The sequence below is a fragment of the Aplysia californica genome, unplaced genomic scaffold, assembly GCF_000002075.1.
Source record: "Aplysia californica isolate F4 #8 unplaced genomic scaffold, AplCal3.0 scaffold00399, whole genome shotgun sequence".
NCBI lineage: Eukaryota > Metazoa > Mollusca > Gastropoda > Aplysiida > Aplysiidae > Aplysia > Aplysia californica.
The window spans coordinates 303,864-320,769 of record NW_004797669.1 but is presented as its reverse complement, the minus strand read 5'-3'; the positions used below and the strand labels follow the sequence as shown (position 1 = coordinate 320,769).

Here is a 16,906-nt window from a genome sequence, read left to right as displayed (position 1 = left end):
GAAATTGTGGATTTATCCCATGTGATCAGTAAGAAAATTATTTATTTCAGGATCTTACAATTTGTCAATGTAAGTTGCAACGGTAAACACGAGGTTAATACATTTTTATATATCTTCTGTTAATATTACAATCATAACCACTCTTAGCTTCCTTTCCTTTTATTAAACTGTATCTGCTATGAGTTAACATGACACCTTAATTCCTTCACAGTATTGCCAGAGGTGGTATGCGTTCTCTGAAAGTTATTTTATTATAAAGCTGATTTAACAGTGAAGGGGTTAAGATGTGACAAAAAGAAAAGTGTTGTGTGCTGACGAGCCCTGAAAAACAGACCAAAGATCTTTCCTCTTTCTTCCTTGGTTTATTCAATTCTCACCAAGCTGAAGGTGCTATGATGTATGGGTTAAAGTAAAGTGTCTCCCCCCCCCCCAATCCAAACAAGTTTGCAGACCTTGGGGCACTGTAGATGGTCACAGTGGGCTTGATTCTATGTCTTATAGAAACAGGAAACAGCTGACTGTAGTCATCAATGTGCGTGATGAAGATATGGGATTGGGGGGTCGGGGGAGGGTACTTTACTTTTACCGATATGTGACTCTTATTGGTCTGTATCGTACCTCATTGAACTTGCCATTATGTACATATATATTTGTGGTGTTTTTTCTTTTGTCTTAAGATGTACGGTGTAACACGGATAGCTCGAATTTGTCGGGACCGGCCTCGGTAGTTCGAGGGATATCTTACAAAGATAAAGAAGAAAAAAATACTGGGACCCCAGGCACAGTGCGACAGATGTGTGATTTCGAGTGTTCTGTGTTCGACCTCTCCGTGTTATACTGCAGTAAAAATATTTATGGAGACATGTATAGAAATATGATAATTGATGAGTGCAATGTTCTCTCTCATCTGTTGATTACAGAAAGAAAAACAGAGGAACGCAAATCTTCATTATAAATGGCAATGAGTTTACATTAAGTTGAGACATTCTTCTCTGAGAATATTGCTGCTCTGACTCCATTTACATGTAGCCGTTTATTGATGGTTTGAAAATTATATCTGTATTATGAAAATTTGCTACACCCAGTCTCATATTGCATTCTGATACAGCACAATTGTTATGATGTATTTTGTCATAATCAAATTTCAGACGAATAATTCATGTTTGAAATGAGACCGACGTACAGACTCTACCATGACATAGGATAGATTTAGGACATTTGCACTTGTAAAATGACGATTCATTGGGAAATCAGTTTTCCCGTGAGATTGTGTGTAAATCGTGCCACTGCATTCTTCTGAATTGTCCCAGAGAAGGAAGTCTTTTTTCTTCATTTTCGCAATAGCAATTACAGTCGAACCTGCCTCAATGGTTACCTCTTTATATTGTGGTCACCTGTAAAAACGGCCACTGTTCTGTGAAACCCTTGCATTTTTCCAATATTTTTAACCTGCTCATAGTGGTCCCTGCCCAACGCAACCACGGTCATCCTTTTTGCGACAAGTTGGCCTCAAAGCTTGCTCACAGTAGCTTCTTGCTACAAAAGTTTTCTACCAACCTGTCCTCGGACTGACTGCTAGTTCCGTCAATTCAAAAGGGTCTTCTTATGATAAAAAGCAATTTTGCTGGAAATGAACTGTAAACTGTAAAGATAAAAATCAGATTTCAGATTTTAAACCATCATTTAATAAGTTGTCATAACTCAGACCCTGTTCATAGCAGATACCTGTCTTTACGGTCACTTTTCTCTGTGATAAAGAATGATGGTAAAACTAAAAGAAAAGTTGACTATACATGTAAATAATTGAACCTTTTCTTTCAAGCCTCTTGCATCCTTTATACACTCCTTTATGCTCTATACAGTTTAGAAAATGATTGTTGTCATGGAATATTTCAGCCTTGTCAAAAACTTTAGCAGAATCTGATTATTTACTCTTTTCCGCCAAGCCAGATTCACAAGAAGTCCATTTCTTTCAGCCTTCACAGTTGACTGTTGCCTACCTCACTTAGAATCCCGTCCGCCATACCGTGTCATGTTGTTTACTGTCATTTGAATGATTATTTATTATGTTATTGACATTGGTGTCTGTGGTGCAGTGTTTAGGCACTCAGCTGTTGCATGCAAAAGACGTCAGTTCAATTTCCGTGCGGAAAGAATTTTTATTGATTATTGTCCGTGTCTTTCTATTGGGACATTGTACCCCTCTTCTCCCATGTTGACCATGATAGGCAGGGACAAAGTAGCCCACCTCCTATATGACCTAAATAGTGTTGATCAGAGTGAAAAACTTCAACAATAACTTTACAATTATTTTACATTACTCGTAATTGACCATGAAAGATCAATGGTTATTGAACATGTTTTCTTACCTTGTGTAGTAATAATCTGGTTTTGGAATACATCTATTTTTTTCTTTTAGCTTTCGTAGAAGACTTTTCCACTTTTTTACGATTTTGGCTTTGGCTAACTTGGACATTAATTGTGTACTTTTGTTTTTGGGTGTGCCCTGCAGAGAGAAAAACATTTGTGGTAGGCCTATTTTCTCTTTTTTCCTGGTGCTGCAGTTGCAAGCTTGTGTGAAAATTTCTTAGCTTTAGATGGCGATGGAAGTAGTTGTTTGAGTGTGATTTGTGCAAAATGTACAGTTGTCAATGCTTGGAATGATTTTAAACTGTGTTAGGGCTCATTTCCTTAACATCGAATGAATTGTTTTAATTTCTTATAATATATGAGGCAGCGTGGTGAAATCAGGAACTTGTCAAAGTTTATCAACGTGAGGAAACCATTTTCTTACTAATTTTACCTTTGAAACCAGGTGACCCCCACCTCCTTCATTCGCAAATATCCCGACTTCTATTCAAGATAAATGGATATTTTTTTCATCCAAAGCAAGACACGTGAAAAAGCTTTAAGATGATACCAATATGAATAACTCTACATCCCCCAAAATTGCTAAGAGCCCGAATCCACGGCATAGTGACACATGTCATAATTTTAGTAGAATGTGAGCTGCTGTGCAGTTCTTGCCTGTACATAGTCAAAGATTTCTCTAACCATTTGCAAGGCTATTTGAAATTATTTATAAAAGCCTCAGCACCTCGTTATTGTTATGCTGCTTCACTGTGTGAGGACTGATTCATAAATGAACATTATTCGGTTCACTTTGTGACACGACAGTATTTGTGACATAAGTGATTTATAAATGAACGTACAGTATAACACGGATAGCTTGAATTCATTGGGACTGGCCTTGGTGAATCGAGGGATATCTTATAAAGATGAAGAAAAAAAATGGGACCGCAGGTACAGTTTGACGAATGTTTGATTCTGAGTCTTCAGTGTTCAACCTATCTGTGTTATACTGTAGTTTGCTGCTGGCAGAATCTGCTTTTTTTTTTAGTCTTTGCCAGTTCATGTCTAGTGACCAGTCGAACCAGAGAGCAAACTCTTTACTTGCTAGTGAGAATACTTTTAGAGAATACATTTGTTGTACCATGTTATATGTATTTGAGTAAAAATCCCTTTGTTTAAGGAGAAAGAAGTGGCAGGGGAGTTTTTTAAGTGCCTGGAGATGTGGCCTTTGCCTTTAAATTTTAAAAGTACTTAATTAAACAGAGCTGGATTAAGAGTAGGCCTATAGTATAGATTTTATAATATTTTGGTTGCTAGTGTTTAATCAGTTGATGACTTTTAGGGTTTTTTTCCACGCTCAGGTTTTGTCTCCTTTAATTTTGACCCCAAAGAAGAATGCCAGAGGTTTTGAGATGTGACTTCTTTTTTTCTGACGTGAGAATGAGATTTAGAAAAAAAAATTTCTCTCTCTCTCTCCTCAATGTACTCAGATCCTCTTGACCCACCAAGTTCACATTTTGCAATGTCTCCCAATATGTTATTTGAGATTCCTGTGAGGAATAAATAGATCAACATGTTTGTTGAGTGCAATGTGATTAAGATTTTGAGATTGTGGTGAAAAAGGTGAATGTATATATTTCTTTTAGCTCAAAGGTGTAATTGAGAGCTAGCAGTAGTGGTAGAAGATTTTGTAAGACTGTTTCTTGAGTACTTGCAAAGGTATGAAAAGAAATACATAGTTTGCCTTCATTAATGTAATTTATTATTTATTTACAGTGGAGTCTGTTTAAACTGAGCATGGTTATTCTGAAAGCAGCAGTAAACCGAAAGAAAATAAAATCCCTGATTTGTTTAACCTCTCCAAACCAAAACCTGGCTAAACTGAAAAAAATCCAGCAGTCCCCTACATTTTGGTATAAGAGGACTCTACTGTAGATCTATTACTATTGCATGCAATGGGCGCGAGTGTGTTTGAAGAACATTTTTCGATAAACTATTTATGTTTGTGAAAGATATTGATACGCTAACTATTTGTTGCTTTAATTTTATTGAAGGAGCCATGTCTCTAGACACAATCTCTTATACTTTTTGGTATATGATCTCTTCGGTGTCTCTCCCTCATGTTGTCTTTGACTATTTTCAATATATACATTTCTATTTTACTCAGAAAGTTGGACAAGTTTTCATTACATTTTTCTCTATGGCTTTTTCTGGGAACGTTTTTCTACTTTTGAAACATTTCCTTCACAAGGAAAGAGTATGAGTATGAGTTCAGTAGGAACTATTATTACCTGGTTTATCGGTATATGAATTAGGCTACTCAACTTCCGTGACTCTTCTTCAGGAGAGTGAAGATGGATTTGTTGAGCAGAGTGAATACAAAGTTAACGTTGTGATGGTCTAGGGAAGAGAGACCCAGCATCGTTATTTAGCCCTTTAAAACAATAGTGTTATATCATAGGAAAACACTATCATTTCCCTGCTCATCACATTAGAAAATACATGTATTTATTTTCACATATATATGACTAAGATTTTCTCTTTTACTTTCAGGTTAGGAACTGCGAAGTGAAAATCTGAAAAGAATACATTTCAGAGGAGGAAATTTCTTTCATCAGTATAAAATTAAACACATAAGTGATATGTAGGTCTACCTTGTTCTGAATATAAGGAAAAGGATGTTTTACAAAAGGTTTAACGCCAAACCAAAAGTTTTGAGTATACAAGTCTATTTTGAATATATTATAATCTAATTTCAATAACATCTTTTTTGTTTTTGCAATGCAGACATATTTCATGGTTCATGAACTTTGAAAAGGTTCTCTAGACTCTAAAATAGTTTCAGAAACAAAATTTCCCAGTTTTTTAAAACATTCTCTTTAGATTTTTCGTACATCTGGTACCATAGTAAAAAAGATGATATGTAAAAAAATTAGAACATTTTATATTCTATTCCAATTTGGTAAAAAAAAATAATTTTTAAACAATGCAAATCTAAATAAGGTACACTTCATATAATTTCAAACTATATGTAGAATACGAATACCAAAATTTAATGGATCTCAGACTGTCTTTGTTGACAACATCTGTGTGTCCTCCACCAAGTTTTCCCAGACTGCCACACATATATAGTAATAGAGTAGTGTAAAAAGTGTAAGCAAATCCATTTCTCTTTGTAGAATTGACAGGCGTCTGAATTTTGACTGGCGCGATATGACCTTGTATATTATTTTTAGTATAAACGCCCTATACTTCAGCACTATTTATTTATTTCGATCCATAATTCATGTACACTGATTATAATTGAACATGGTGGAAAAATGGGGTGAATGGAAGACAACTGATGCAGTAACAAGTGTTATAATAACTTGTGTGTATGATTGTATGAAGGATTTCAAGCGTGCTTCTGTGCATAAGTGGACTTGTATTTTTGCATGCATATATGCATGTCTGTAGCATCTTTGTGTGTGCCTGCGTATGTGTGTTTGTGTGTGTGCGTGAGTGTGTGTGTTAGAAGGATCTCAGTCTCAGTTGCAGCAGAAAAAATGGAGAAAGAAGACAAAAATTTATTGTCCATGTTTCTGTGCTCCACCATGTCATTTTCTTTTATTAAAAATTTTATAAATCATTTCACACAATTACAATCTTTTTACAGTTCTAAAGGAGTTGTGTCTTTTGTTATGGAAATGGTTCAGGAGAGTATACAGGTAGTTCAGATGAAGTAAGTAATAAGTGAGTGTTATGATGATGTCTTTACCTTTTGACTTCTATCATCATTGTTTATTCTTCGTCTTTTTCTCTTAAGATGTGGCTAATATTAATAATACAGTCTACCACACATGATAGTGAAACACATACACACAGCGAACAAATTCTCAGGTCCCTAGGTTTTTTTTATACATAAGTCCTATATATTCTTGGTATTTTTAAAATGTGTACAGTGGAAACCTGATATAACAGGGATGGTGGGAGTAGAGAAAATGTCCTGTTATATCCGATCCCTGTTATATCAGAAATGCAAGGAAAGAAAGCATTTGTGGGCTAATCCAGCTGTACTTATTCATGGGTAGTTTCCCTTGTCATAAGTACCCATGAACAGATGTTTTGGCACCAATTTTCTCCTTCCTTGCCTCTTTAAACCACATCAGAAGAGCTTGGTCCACAGCATATGCATCTGGTAGTCTCATCTTCTTTCGATCCAGAGCAAACTTTCCATTGGAGTATGCTGCTACTATTTTCTCTCTATCCTTTATAATGGTGTGAAACGACCCTTATGGAAAGTCGAACTGACGACAAATCTCTGCCAGTGGAGCTTGCTTTTTGTCAACAGCCTGGATTATTTAGTATTTTTTGTCAATTGAAAGGCATTTTCTCTTGCGCTTGACATCGTTGGTGACACATTACACGTGCGTGTTGCTAGGTTTCGGGCTAGATCGAGGTCTGCAGCACACGCAGCCCTCTCCCGCTTCACACACCGCGTGTGCTTGCAGTGGCATGGCTTGCGTGAGCGTGCTCCATTACTGCGTTACTCTCTCTCTCTCTCTCTCTACACATTGTTAACGAGCCTTTGTCCCTGCTATAACCGGTTGGGCTCCGATGAGGCCCTGTTATTGCCGATGACTTTTAATAGAGACAAAGAGTAGGAAAAAGCGGGGATTTTAAAAATCCCTGTTATTGCCAGATCCCTGTTATTACCGGGCCTGTTATATGTGGTTTCCACTGTATATATATATAAAAAAGAAAATTAGTATGTAACGAAAAGATTTCCATGCTCCGTTGATTCGCTGTATGCATGCGAGACTGTATCATGCTAATTTGCAATCATTGTTGTACAGTACAACAGACCAACAACACCTGTGGAGGGATTTCTGAATTTTAACTTCCGACTGGATCGAACCAAATGCAGTAGACTTCGTTTAATGTAAAGCCATTTAACATGAAATTCCTGTTAAATGTACCACAAAAGATTTCAAATTCCCCCCCCCCCCCCCCCCCCCCCCCCTTCCCTTACTCCATGCACTGAAACTCTCCTAAATCAGAAATCTGCTAAACACGAAGAAATTCTCTAGTCCAGTAAAGATCACAGCATAAGGGTTTTACTGTAAATGGAGAGCTTTGAAAACTACCCAAACGACTAATAAAGTGTAAAAATATCATCCACTTCAAAAGGGGATCTGATTTTGAGTAAGGGATCATCTGTTCCATAGCTTAGCATGATATCAACTGACCTTACAGCAGCACACCCCTACCAGTGCCAACTCTAGGGATTCTTTGCTTCTACTTTTGCATAATACTTTGCACTTTACTGGATACAAATATGTCTGGTTGTGAACTGTGAGGCGCTTTGCTGTCACTCGCAGACCTGAACTGATTTCCAAGTGGGGACAAATTAATATTGAGTATCTCAGTCTCTCTCACTCTGCTGTAATGCTGTATCCCTCTCAGTACCAGTTGTCTCTGACAGGCAGGATTGAAGCCTCTCTCCTATATGATAATCCAAATTGTGTTGATGGGGCATTAAGTAAAACACCTACTTATTAAACAGTTTTTTTAGTTTTAGTAAGAGTTTTACAGCACTTGCAACACAAAAAGGTCATATATGTGCAGAAGATTAGAAGTGTTACAAGAAAGAGTAACAAACACGAAAAAGAAGGAGGGGAGATTTTTTATAAGAAAGAAGGAGCATACCACACCGGAGCACCCTCCAACCACCTACACTTATTTTTTTAAAAATAATACCCCAAACATATTATCATATTAAAAATTTAAAAGTGGAGTCATATGACCAGATTTGGGGTTTAAAAAAAAAGAAGAAGAAAAAAGACGAACAATACACCACATATGTACATGGGAGAGTTAGTCTGCGTGTGTGTTTTATTTCATCTGCCGTCTTTTTCTGTTCCATTCAGGTCAGGCTTTTCGTTGTCATAGCATGCAGATGGCATGAGTTTCGATTCCCATGAGGGGGGAAGGTTTTTCATCAAGTAACGTATCTCAGTCTGCCTATGAGGATGTTGTAAATATCTGACTCAGCAGCCCATCCTCAAAATGATCTAAATTGTATAGTTGGAGCAGAAAACATATTACAAACATTACAGTCAAACAAAACAAAAACATGAAGATAGTCCACAAGGATCTCAGACAATCATCATATTCAAAAACATCTAGACCAAACATAATTCAGTTCATGAAATCAAAGTAAGCAAATTTAATATCAAAACAAATTAAGAAAATTCAATTAAAAAATTATAATCAGTGCAGGAAATTTTAAAATCCTGAAAACAAATTTGAAGAAATTTCCAGAAAATGCAATACACTGTAGCATGTTTGTCAGAAAATCATATATTATATATATATATGACATTTGTGTACTTGTTGGGGCCAATAAATAATTGTATGGCATTTCTAGCAACAGCAGTATCCAGAACATCAAGGGAAAGACAAAACATATGAAGTAAAAGAAGTGAAAAAAACCCCCAATGATATGGCGAAGGATTCCTTTTGCCAAATCAAGAAAACTGACAACTTTTGTAGCTTTTCACTTTTCGTTTTCACACAGCTTTTTTCACTTACTTCCATTTCACCTTTTCTATCAATCTTCATTCGAACTCGAACAGAAGATTCACAACTTCGGACAAACCTATACCATGTAATATTATGACTTGAACACAACACAGTACAATCAGTCCTTGCGTAGTACGTCACAATATTCCATTATCACAACAGAACCTTGGTAAACTTGATGACGACTAATACCATACACTGTCATACACAATATACCGGGGCATATTTGAAAATTGGAGGAACTGAAGCATTCATGAGCTCTTTTGGTGAATCTGTGTGTGACTGTATACGTGTGAGGGGAGGGGGAGGTGGCATGCATGTTTCCAGGAAAAAAGGGCATTATAAATAACTGCACACTTTCCTTCAGTAAATGGCGTACATTCGCAAGTCATTCCCTAATAGTCTCTTAACATTACCTGAACCCCACCCCAAACAAAAAATGATAGGTAAGCAGCTAGGAAAATGTACAACACAGAGAGCCTACAGCATGCTATTAAAAGTAACAATATTAGATAAAATGCAAGAAATTTGAAAACTTAAAAACCACTGATCTCTCAAAATGCACAGAGGGGTCTTTTTCAGAGTTCTGTGCTCATCAAAAATAAGATCTTCCTTCTAGAACTAGAGGCAAATTCAAATATATAGGCAACAAGTATAGATTTTTATAGGATAACCAGTCCACTTGTTGACAGTGTGCCATGATAATGGGGTCCCCACCTTCCGCCCTGACAGACTATGGTACAACAATCAAAACATCTGTGTAAACACAAGGGAAAATGTTTAGTAAAGAGGATTGTGGCAGACTGGAAGACCATCAAGTGGAACAGTTTTCAGACTGGTCTGGTGGTAAAGCATCAAAGTAGAACACACATTCTGGTTGACCATCCAGTGACCTGGCATGTCTACATTTACACAGGAAGAGCTTAGCATACGGTACTGTCAAGTTCTAATCATAAGGCACTTCACTTGAACAACTGCATTTATCCGATTGCTTTACTTAAAAATGAAAAGAAAATTGCAAGCATTAAAGTGAGAAACAGATTCTTTGACTAAGTCACAATTTTTCATTATCTGTTTACATGTAGTAATGTATTAAAAAGCATAACATTTCAATGTATAACAAGAGAATTTCAATGTGACATTTCACTTTTGGAAATCCCTTACAATCAAGTTTGGATTCTGTCAGACATATATACAGTGGAACTCGGATTCCGAGGTCACCAGGCCTGACCTAAAATCTCATTGAATCCGAGAGTTTGTGATAACAAACATGAGGTTTTGGGTAGAAAATTATAAGCTCTGAGCAAGTAATGTATTATAAAGAGAAGTAACAATTGGTGCCTGAAATGCCTGCATATTATGAGCTGTGCTAAAAAAAAGACAGATTCATTCAAATGCACGCCTGTGTCATCTCGATTGTTTGCCAAAAAGTTGTGTTGCTGTGTAGAGCCTAGCACACAGCAACTTTTGATTCCATAGACCAATGCACAATATTCATTACATAGATCTACGTCAAGTCTAGCTTATCATTGTAATAATGATCAGTTGGGGAAAAAGACTATGACTGTGATGCGTTCCATGCCAGACCGATGGTGACCCCCCCCTCCACCCACCCCCCGACACACGGTCACACGTGTGCAGGCCGCCCATCCGACCTCGATACATGCTAGACTTGACAGGTGCGTGCCAACAACGCATATATGCCTTTATGAAAAAAGGCCGCTGATTGGTCGCATGCAATCGGCAAAGTGAATAGCCTAAAAAAGGTTCACGATGCAGGTGCATTGGATGGTTTCCGGGAATAGACAAAGTTACTGGTGGGAGAAAAATGAGCGAAGCCACGTCTGCGGGGGCTGTTCACCGTGGAAACGACCTTGTTGAATCTGAGCTTGCTGATTTAAGTGCTCGTTGAATCCGGGATTTTTTTTATTTTAAAGAACAAAAAATACGGGGAATCCATCTCCTTTCGTTGAATCCGAGTTCTCGTTGAATCCGAGTTCCACTGTATATCGTATATATGTCATTCGATGAATTCACATAAATTTATGCACCAGATCAAATAAAAGTTATCAGCTTACCAAGTAAAAACTAACAAGCAGACACTCAGACTCTGAATATGAGCTGAGCTGAACTTGGTAAACTGAACTGTGACTAGGGTTTTTACAAAGAAATGATTTTTTAACTAAATTCAGTTTGTAAAAATGTAAAGCAATACCTGCAGTACAATGTCATGTATCACCATCTGGCCAAGACCTTGATGAAAAGTGCAATAAAATAGTCACGAAAATCAGAAGTACCGTAGTAATATAAAATAATATCTAGTGGCTCTGAACACATAAAATTACTGACTCAAGATCATGGTTACAGCAACCTTTACCACAAAAAAAAATAAATCCAATTACACCATCAGTGAAATAATGTTTGGGATTAAATTAACCCAAAAAATTATCATGGTATTTATTTATAACCAGTTTTCAAGACTGAAAAAAATATAAACTCCAAGGGATTAAACTCCATTATAAATAAGACGATGGCTTGGTACAATACTTTTTGATTCTCAATATCATTCTCTGAGAAAAATGGTCATGATACTTTCACTAACTTCCCAAGGGCTTTTATAATTATGCATTCATTTTGATCGAGTAACAGATCGTGATTGCTTCAAGTATGCAATGATGAGTCATCATTTTTTATAAAAGTTGTATTGACTTATTCCATCTGAAAAACCATCTTTCCTCCCTTGAAGCCCTCAGTAGCCTGTCTAATAGCACCTTTATACTCTTCCAAAGCGTAGAATTCACAAGGTGGAGGGGAAAGTTTTCCCTTCTTTATGAGACTGCACAAGTCTGCTAACATTTCGAACCTCAAGAGATCGTCTGCGTGACGATGATTCCACTGAGTGTTCCAATATCCACAGAGTTTGATTTCTTTGAAGATCAGGGCACCTGTTGGCGCCATCACTGGTCTTCGAGACATCCCGCCATATGTGACCATTACTCCACCCTGTCCCAAATAACGGATCAGCTCTGTAGCCGAGTTTCCTCCAACACCATTGAAAGCCAATTTGGGCTTACTGCCCAAGTCTTTCATTAACTTTTTCATTTCTGGTTTTCGCACAAACTCCTCTGTCACCACATAATCAGCACCTAAAGACATTAGATACTTTTTCAGTCTTTCAAAGTCAGGACGATCTCGAACAATATTAACAGTCTTAAAATTCCACTCTTTGGCCAACTGAATGACATTGATACCTACTCCACTGTTTGCACCATTTTGAATGACAACATCACCACTTTTCAAGTCCACATAGTCTTTTAGCATACGATATGCAGTACAGGGGTTCACAGAAAGAGTTGCAGCAGACAGCAGAGGGATGTCATTCGGTATCTTGATAACATCTTCTTCAAGTGCAACTTTGTAATTCCGCCAAGTACCCCAAGCTGTATCTGCAGGTATTATCCAGTCCCCTTCACTGAGCCCTCTGACATCCTTCCCAACACCAGCGATTTTTCCTACCCCTTCGTTTCCCATAACAGCGGGGAGTGGAGGTTGAACAAAATACGTCCCCTCAATCATGTTTATGTCTGATGGATTGATTGGCGACATCATCATCTTCACAAGAACCTCGCGTGATGCAAGTGGAGAAGCAATTTCGATAGAAGCATTCTTCAGAACCTCATTCGGATCCCCGCATTCCTCAATGAACAACTGGCAGGAACTCAAACCTCTTTGCACTAGGGTTTTACGAATGCCGTTTGAGAGGATTGTCCTCCACAAAAGTCGGCACGGATGTTTTCCTATGGAGGCCGCCATGTTGGAATGTTATGTTGACATCGGATGCAGCAACTAATGCCGAACCACGCATGCCCGGGAGCATAGCAACAGGAACAACAAGATGGCCGCTTGCTGTGCAAGGCCTTAGTGTTGTTGTCTCAGGAGGAATAATACTTGTACCTTTGAGAAACTATAGTTGATCGAAGATGTCGAAAGCTGGTAAGCGGGGTAAAAGTGGCGACGTTAAAGGTGGTCCTGCTGGAGGCGGAAAGTGGGATCAAGTTTTGACGTCGTGTGCATTTGAAGAGGTGAGCGATAGCAGCTGTCGGTCACATTTTCATTTATATTTGTAACTCTACATTCTATTTTGTTCTAGATCTAGAGTCTAGATCTATATAGGGTAGTATATTCAACAATTAGATGTATATGTGTCTATTTCATGCATTAAAAAATGTTCGTTCCATTTTTATTTTAGGAGAATAGATCTAGATCTACGTCTAGATCTAGAGCTAGATTCTAGTCATTAAAAAATATTTCATTAAAGGGAACTTAAGTGGCTTCAATCAGACTTAAGAGCAAAGTTCTGGCTTTTTCTCTACCACTGCTCTGGTGGTTTTCCCACTTTAATTTTAACTTTAAGTGGAAAAAAATATGCAAAGGTGATTGAAAAGAAAATCATTTGATGTGTTTAGGGATTTTAGCTGTCATCTGAGGAGCCAGGTTTTTTTTGGGTTTTTTCATTGCCTGCAGTATCTGTGTTGTAGTGCAAGATAAATTTGACAAGAATTTTAAGTGCATAATTCAGCTCATCATTGATGAGCTCAAAAAGTATTATTAACTCCTTATCTCCTGCAAGCTGCAGTAGCTTGTGGTTGGAACCCCTACCAGTAATTAAGCCGCTGGCAGCGGCTCGTGAATATTCTTTTTTGACGACTTTGGCGTTAAATTATTTTTTCGACAATTGCAGAAAACAGGTCTCTTTTACCAGGAGTTCATTCATTAGACGAAGAAATATCAAAATAGATTCTCTTGTTCTGATTTAATGACCAATTTAGAGACGTATATGTCACTTATAGATTTCCTACCAAAAGGAGCCGTGTCATAGTGGGTTTACCCCCCTCAAAGATTTAATATAATTGACACGAAGAAATGAAATTCAAAAAGCATTTTTGCTTGCAATTTTTACTTTAGTTTATAATATTGAGACCTCCAAGAGTATATGCCCCGTTGAAGTGATAATGTAGCTCCAGTAGGGCTAGGAAAAAGTTTTATTCTTTAAAAAACTGTGTGCTGGATGAGTTTTGAGTTGGTTCATGGCCCAGCGATATTGGAGTCTTTTTTGGTTGTTTTTTTTTGTTTTTTGGAGGGGGTGGGGGAGTTGTTTGTTTGTTTGTTTTGGGGGTTGCAATTTGCATCGTATTGGCAAGGTCAAGTGCCTGTATTTCATGATGTTCATCTACTTAATTAACTTTTATCCTGCGTGAATAGCTAAATGAAAGAACAATTCAAGCAAATAAATCTGTTTCAAGTTTTCATGCATTTTCAACATTTTCCTCTCTCTTTTCTCACCGCAGGAGTCTTGGAATCCGTGCTTGACCTGGATTGTAGGTCGGCAGGCTGAAGATTTCAAGCACATAGAGGCACTCAACACCATTGTACAGACAGGGTCACGCAAGTTATTCTCTGTTGTCACCAAGGAGCAACTATTCACTGATGTGAGTGAAAATATTGGATTTTTTTCTATTTAACTTGCATGCTTACCAAGAAGGCTTAGGTTTTATTGATAAGTTTTCTATAATATATTGAAATGCTTTCTATAATTTGAATGTTGTTGTTCCCTTTAAGCTTTTGTGGCTGCTGCATTGATGTCAAATGAAAAAAAATGCTGATTATTATTTATGTTCAGTAGTTCTTAGCTTTGAAATAGATAAAAGGTTTGGGGAGCTTTCTACTTGCTCGCTTCATGTTTATTTTTCCTGTTACAAACATACAAAGATACAAATCTGATGGAGAAGTGCCTTCAGTCAAATTTTCATTAATATGATATCTAGGCTTTTTATATCTCTTGAATTTAGAGAATAAGCCAGGAAACCTCAGAATAAGCCAGAAATCCTCCTGTTTGCAAGAAAATTGTTGAATCAGATAACAAGATTGAAAACTGTTTACTCAGATAATATGATTTTGAATTTTTGTTCAGGTACGAGATCTCGGAAATCCAAAGAATAAGAAGACCAAAGAGATTCCCGCCAACTCTGAAGTGTGTGAAGCTTGCAAACCATATCTAGATGCTGGTGATCCCATCCCAGTCCCTCTTCTGGCTAAGCTCATAAAATGGAAACTTATGGCCATCAAAGCGGCTGACTTGAAGCGCAGAGAACTGGAAACAAAGGTAAACTTTCAGAGTTTAAAAAAATCACTTTTTTAAATTTCAGGGAACAAAACTGTTAGTGGACACACTAATTGTCCATATTGACTGCTTATTGTAAAACTCCAACGTAAGCCATTTTGAAAAGTGACGTAGAACAGAGTCTTACACTGAGCAGTCTATATGTGTCACGATGAAGTGGAATCTGGCGTTCATTAATGTTTGGGAATGTGGAGATTTTGGCATCATCTTAAAGCTTGTTCATTTGTTTAAATTTCGAGGAAAAAAATTCCTAAATACCTTTAACTGAAGTTGAGATACTTGCGATCGAAGGAGGAGGAGGTCGCCTGGTTTTAGAGATTAAGTTAGTGAGAAAATGGCCCCCCTGAGATGGTTATTTCCTTAGTTTGATAGATGTTGGAAACTGAAAATTTACACTTTTGTGCCTTTAGTCATTGTTTTTCAGTAAAATCCACAAAGAAATGTGTTTTTAAATGGACATAAAGGTGATGGGCCAAAAAACAAAAATTCGATAGTAATTGCCAAACCTGCAGAAAATATGCCGGTTTCTTTGATTGCATTATTTTGATGAGCGCCTGATTTCAATTCAATGCCTCACATATGTTGTTGTATATGAGGTATTTTTTGCATCAGTATGAATGCTTCGTATACAAGCAAGTACATGCTTCTGCCTGAAATTGCGTGTGTGAGTGTGTATGTGTGTGTGTGTGTGTGTGTGTGTTTTGAAGGTGTAGATGCATTTGTGAACCAGTATGTGGGCCTATATATGTTTTTGTGTGTGTGTGTGTATGTGTATGTTTAGGTGTGTATCATTGTGTGTGTGTGTTCATATGCTTGTGTATGTGTAGTTGCATGAATGCCTCTATCTGTTTGTCTTTTATGTGTATGTATGCATGTGTGTGTGTTTGTGTGTGTGTGTGTGTGTGTTTGTGTGTGTGTGTGTATGTGTGTGTGTGTGTAGGCCTATGTATGTGTGTGTGTGTGTGCACGTCTCTATGTTTGTATGTGTGTGTATCTGCTTATGTGTGTGTGTGTGTGTGTGTGTGTGTGTGTGCGCATGTGTGTGTGTGTGTGCACACATGTGTTTAAGTATGCATTTGCAAGTTTTTCTATTTATGTATCTGTATATGTGTCTGTGTATGTGTATCTATTTCTGTGTTTTGTTAGTGGCTTGGAATGAATTCAAAAGATGTTAGTTTGCCAACTTCTCTTTGTGTCTGTGCATTTAATTTTGTTTGAGAACACTCACAGGTATTGCTGTTTTTAGTTCAATTAGAAGAGCACTGCTTTGTGCAAGAGCTATTTTTTTCCAGCACTCTTTGTGATTTTTTTCGTTTAAAATCCTTTATTATTCACAGAGTGTTTATATAACAGGGAAGAATCTTGAATATGTCGTGATGTGTTTTTGTGCAAATAGCTGAAGATAAGAAAATGCTTATAATGATGCACATATGATTACTAAATCAGAGCCTTAACTCTAGTGAATTTTATATTACCACAGACAAACTGAATGAGAATAGAAATATTTCATATTTGATATTTTGCCTATTTCATCTTACTAAAAGAATTAATCTTTTTTTGCCAGGTGCACATGCTGTAGTGTGATAGATAGAGAATGTTTATTTCAGGACAATTACTTTTGTGTGTGTGTGTGTGTGTATGTGTGTGTGTATGTGTGTGTGTATGTGTGTGTGCATTCGTGTGTGTGTGTGTGTGTGTGTGTGTGTTTGTATGTGTGTAAGTGTGTTTGAATGTATATATGCATGCATGTGTGTATGTATGTGTGTGAGTATGTACGTGTGTGTGTGTGAGTGTGTGTGTGTGTGTGTG

General features: G+C 37.3%; 2 protein-coding genes across 2 annotated transcripts in view; one reads left to right on the top strand and one right to left on the bottom strand.

Moving 5' to 3' along the window:
• Positions 1-10,502: 10,502 nt before the first annotated feature.
• On the bottom strand, positions 10,503-12,770 carry LOC101858047 (enoyl-[acyl-carrier-protein] reductase, mitochondrial). Its single transcript, XM_005103976.3, has one exon. The coding sequence runs from the start codon at positions 12,727-12,729 to the stop codon at positions 11,626-11,628; it is 1,104 nt and encodes a 367-aa protein (XP_005104033.1). The 5' UTR covers positions 12,730-12,770; the 3' UTR covers positions 10,503-11,625.
• Positions 12,771-12,804: 34 nt separating this feature from the next.
• The window catches only part of LOC101860269 (sperm-associated antigen 17), a gene marked incomplete in the record, with an annotated part of 61,954 nt that continues 57,852 nt past the window's right edge, over positions 12,805-16,906 (top strand). Inside the window, 3 exon segments of the mRNA XM_035971223.1 lie at positions 12,805-12,998; positions 14,265-14,405; positions 14,888-15,079. Coding sequence (XP_035827116.1) covers positions 12,897-12,998; positions 14,265-14,405; positions 14,888-15,079 — 435 coding nt within the window.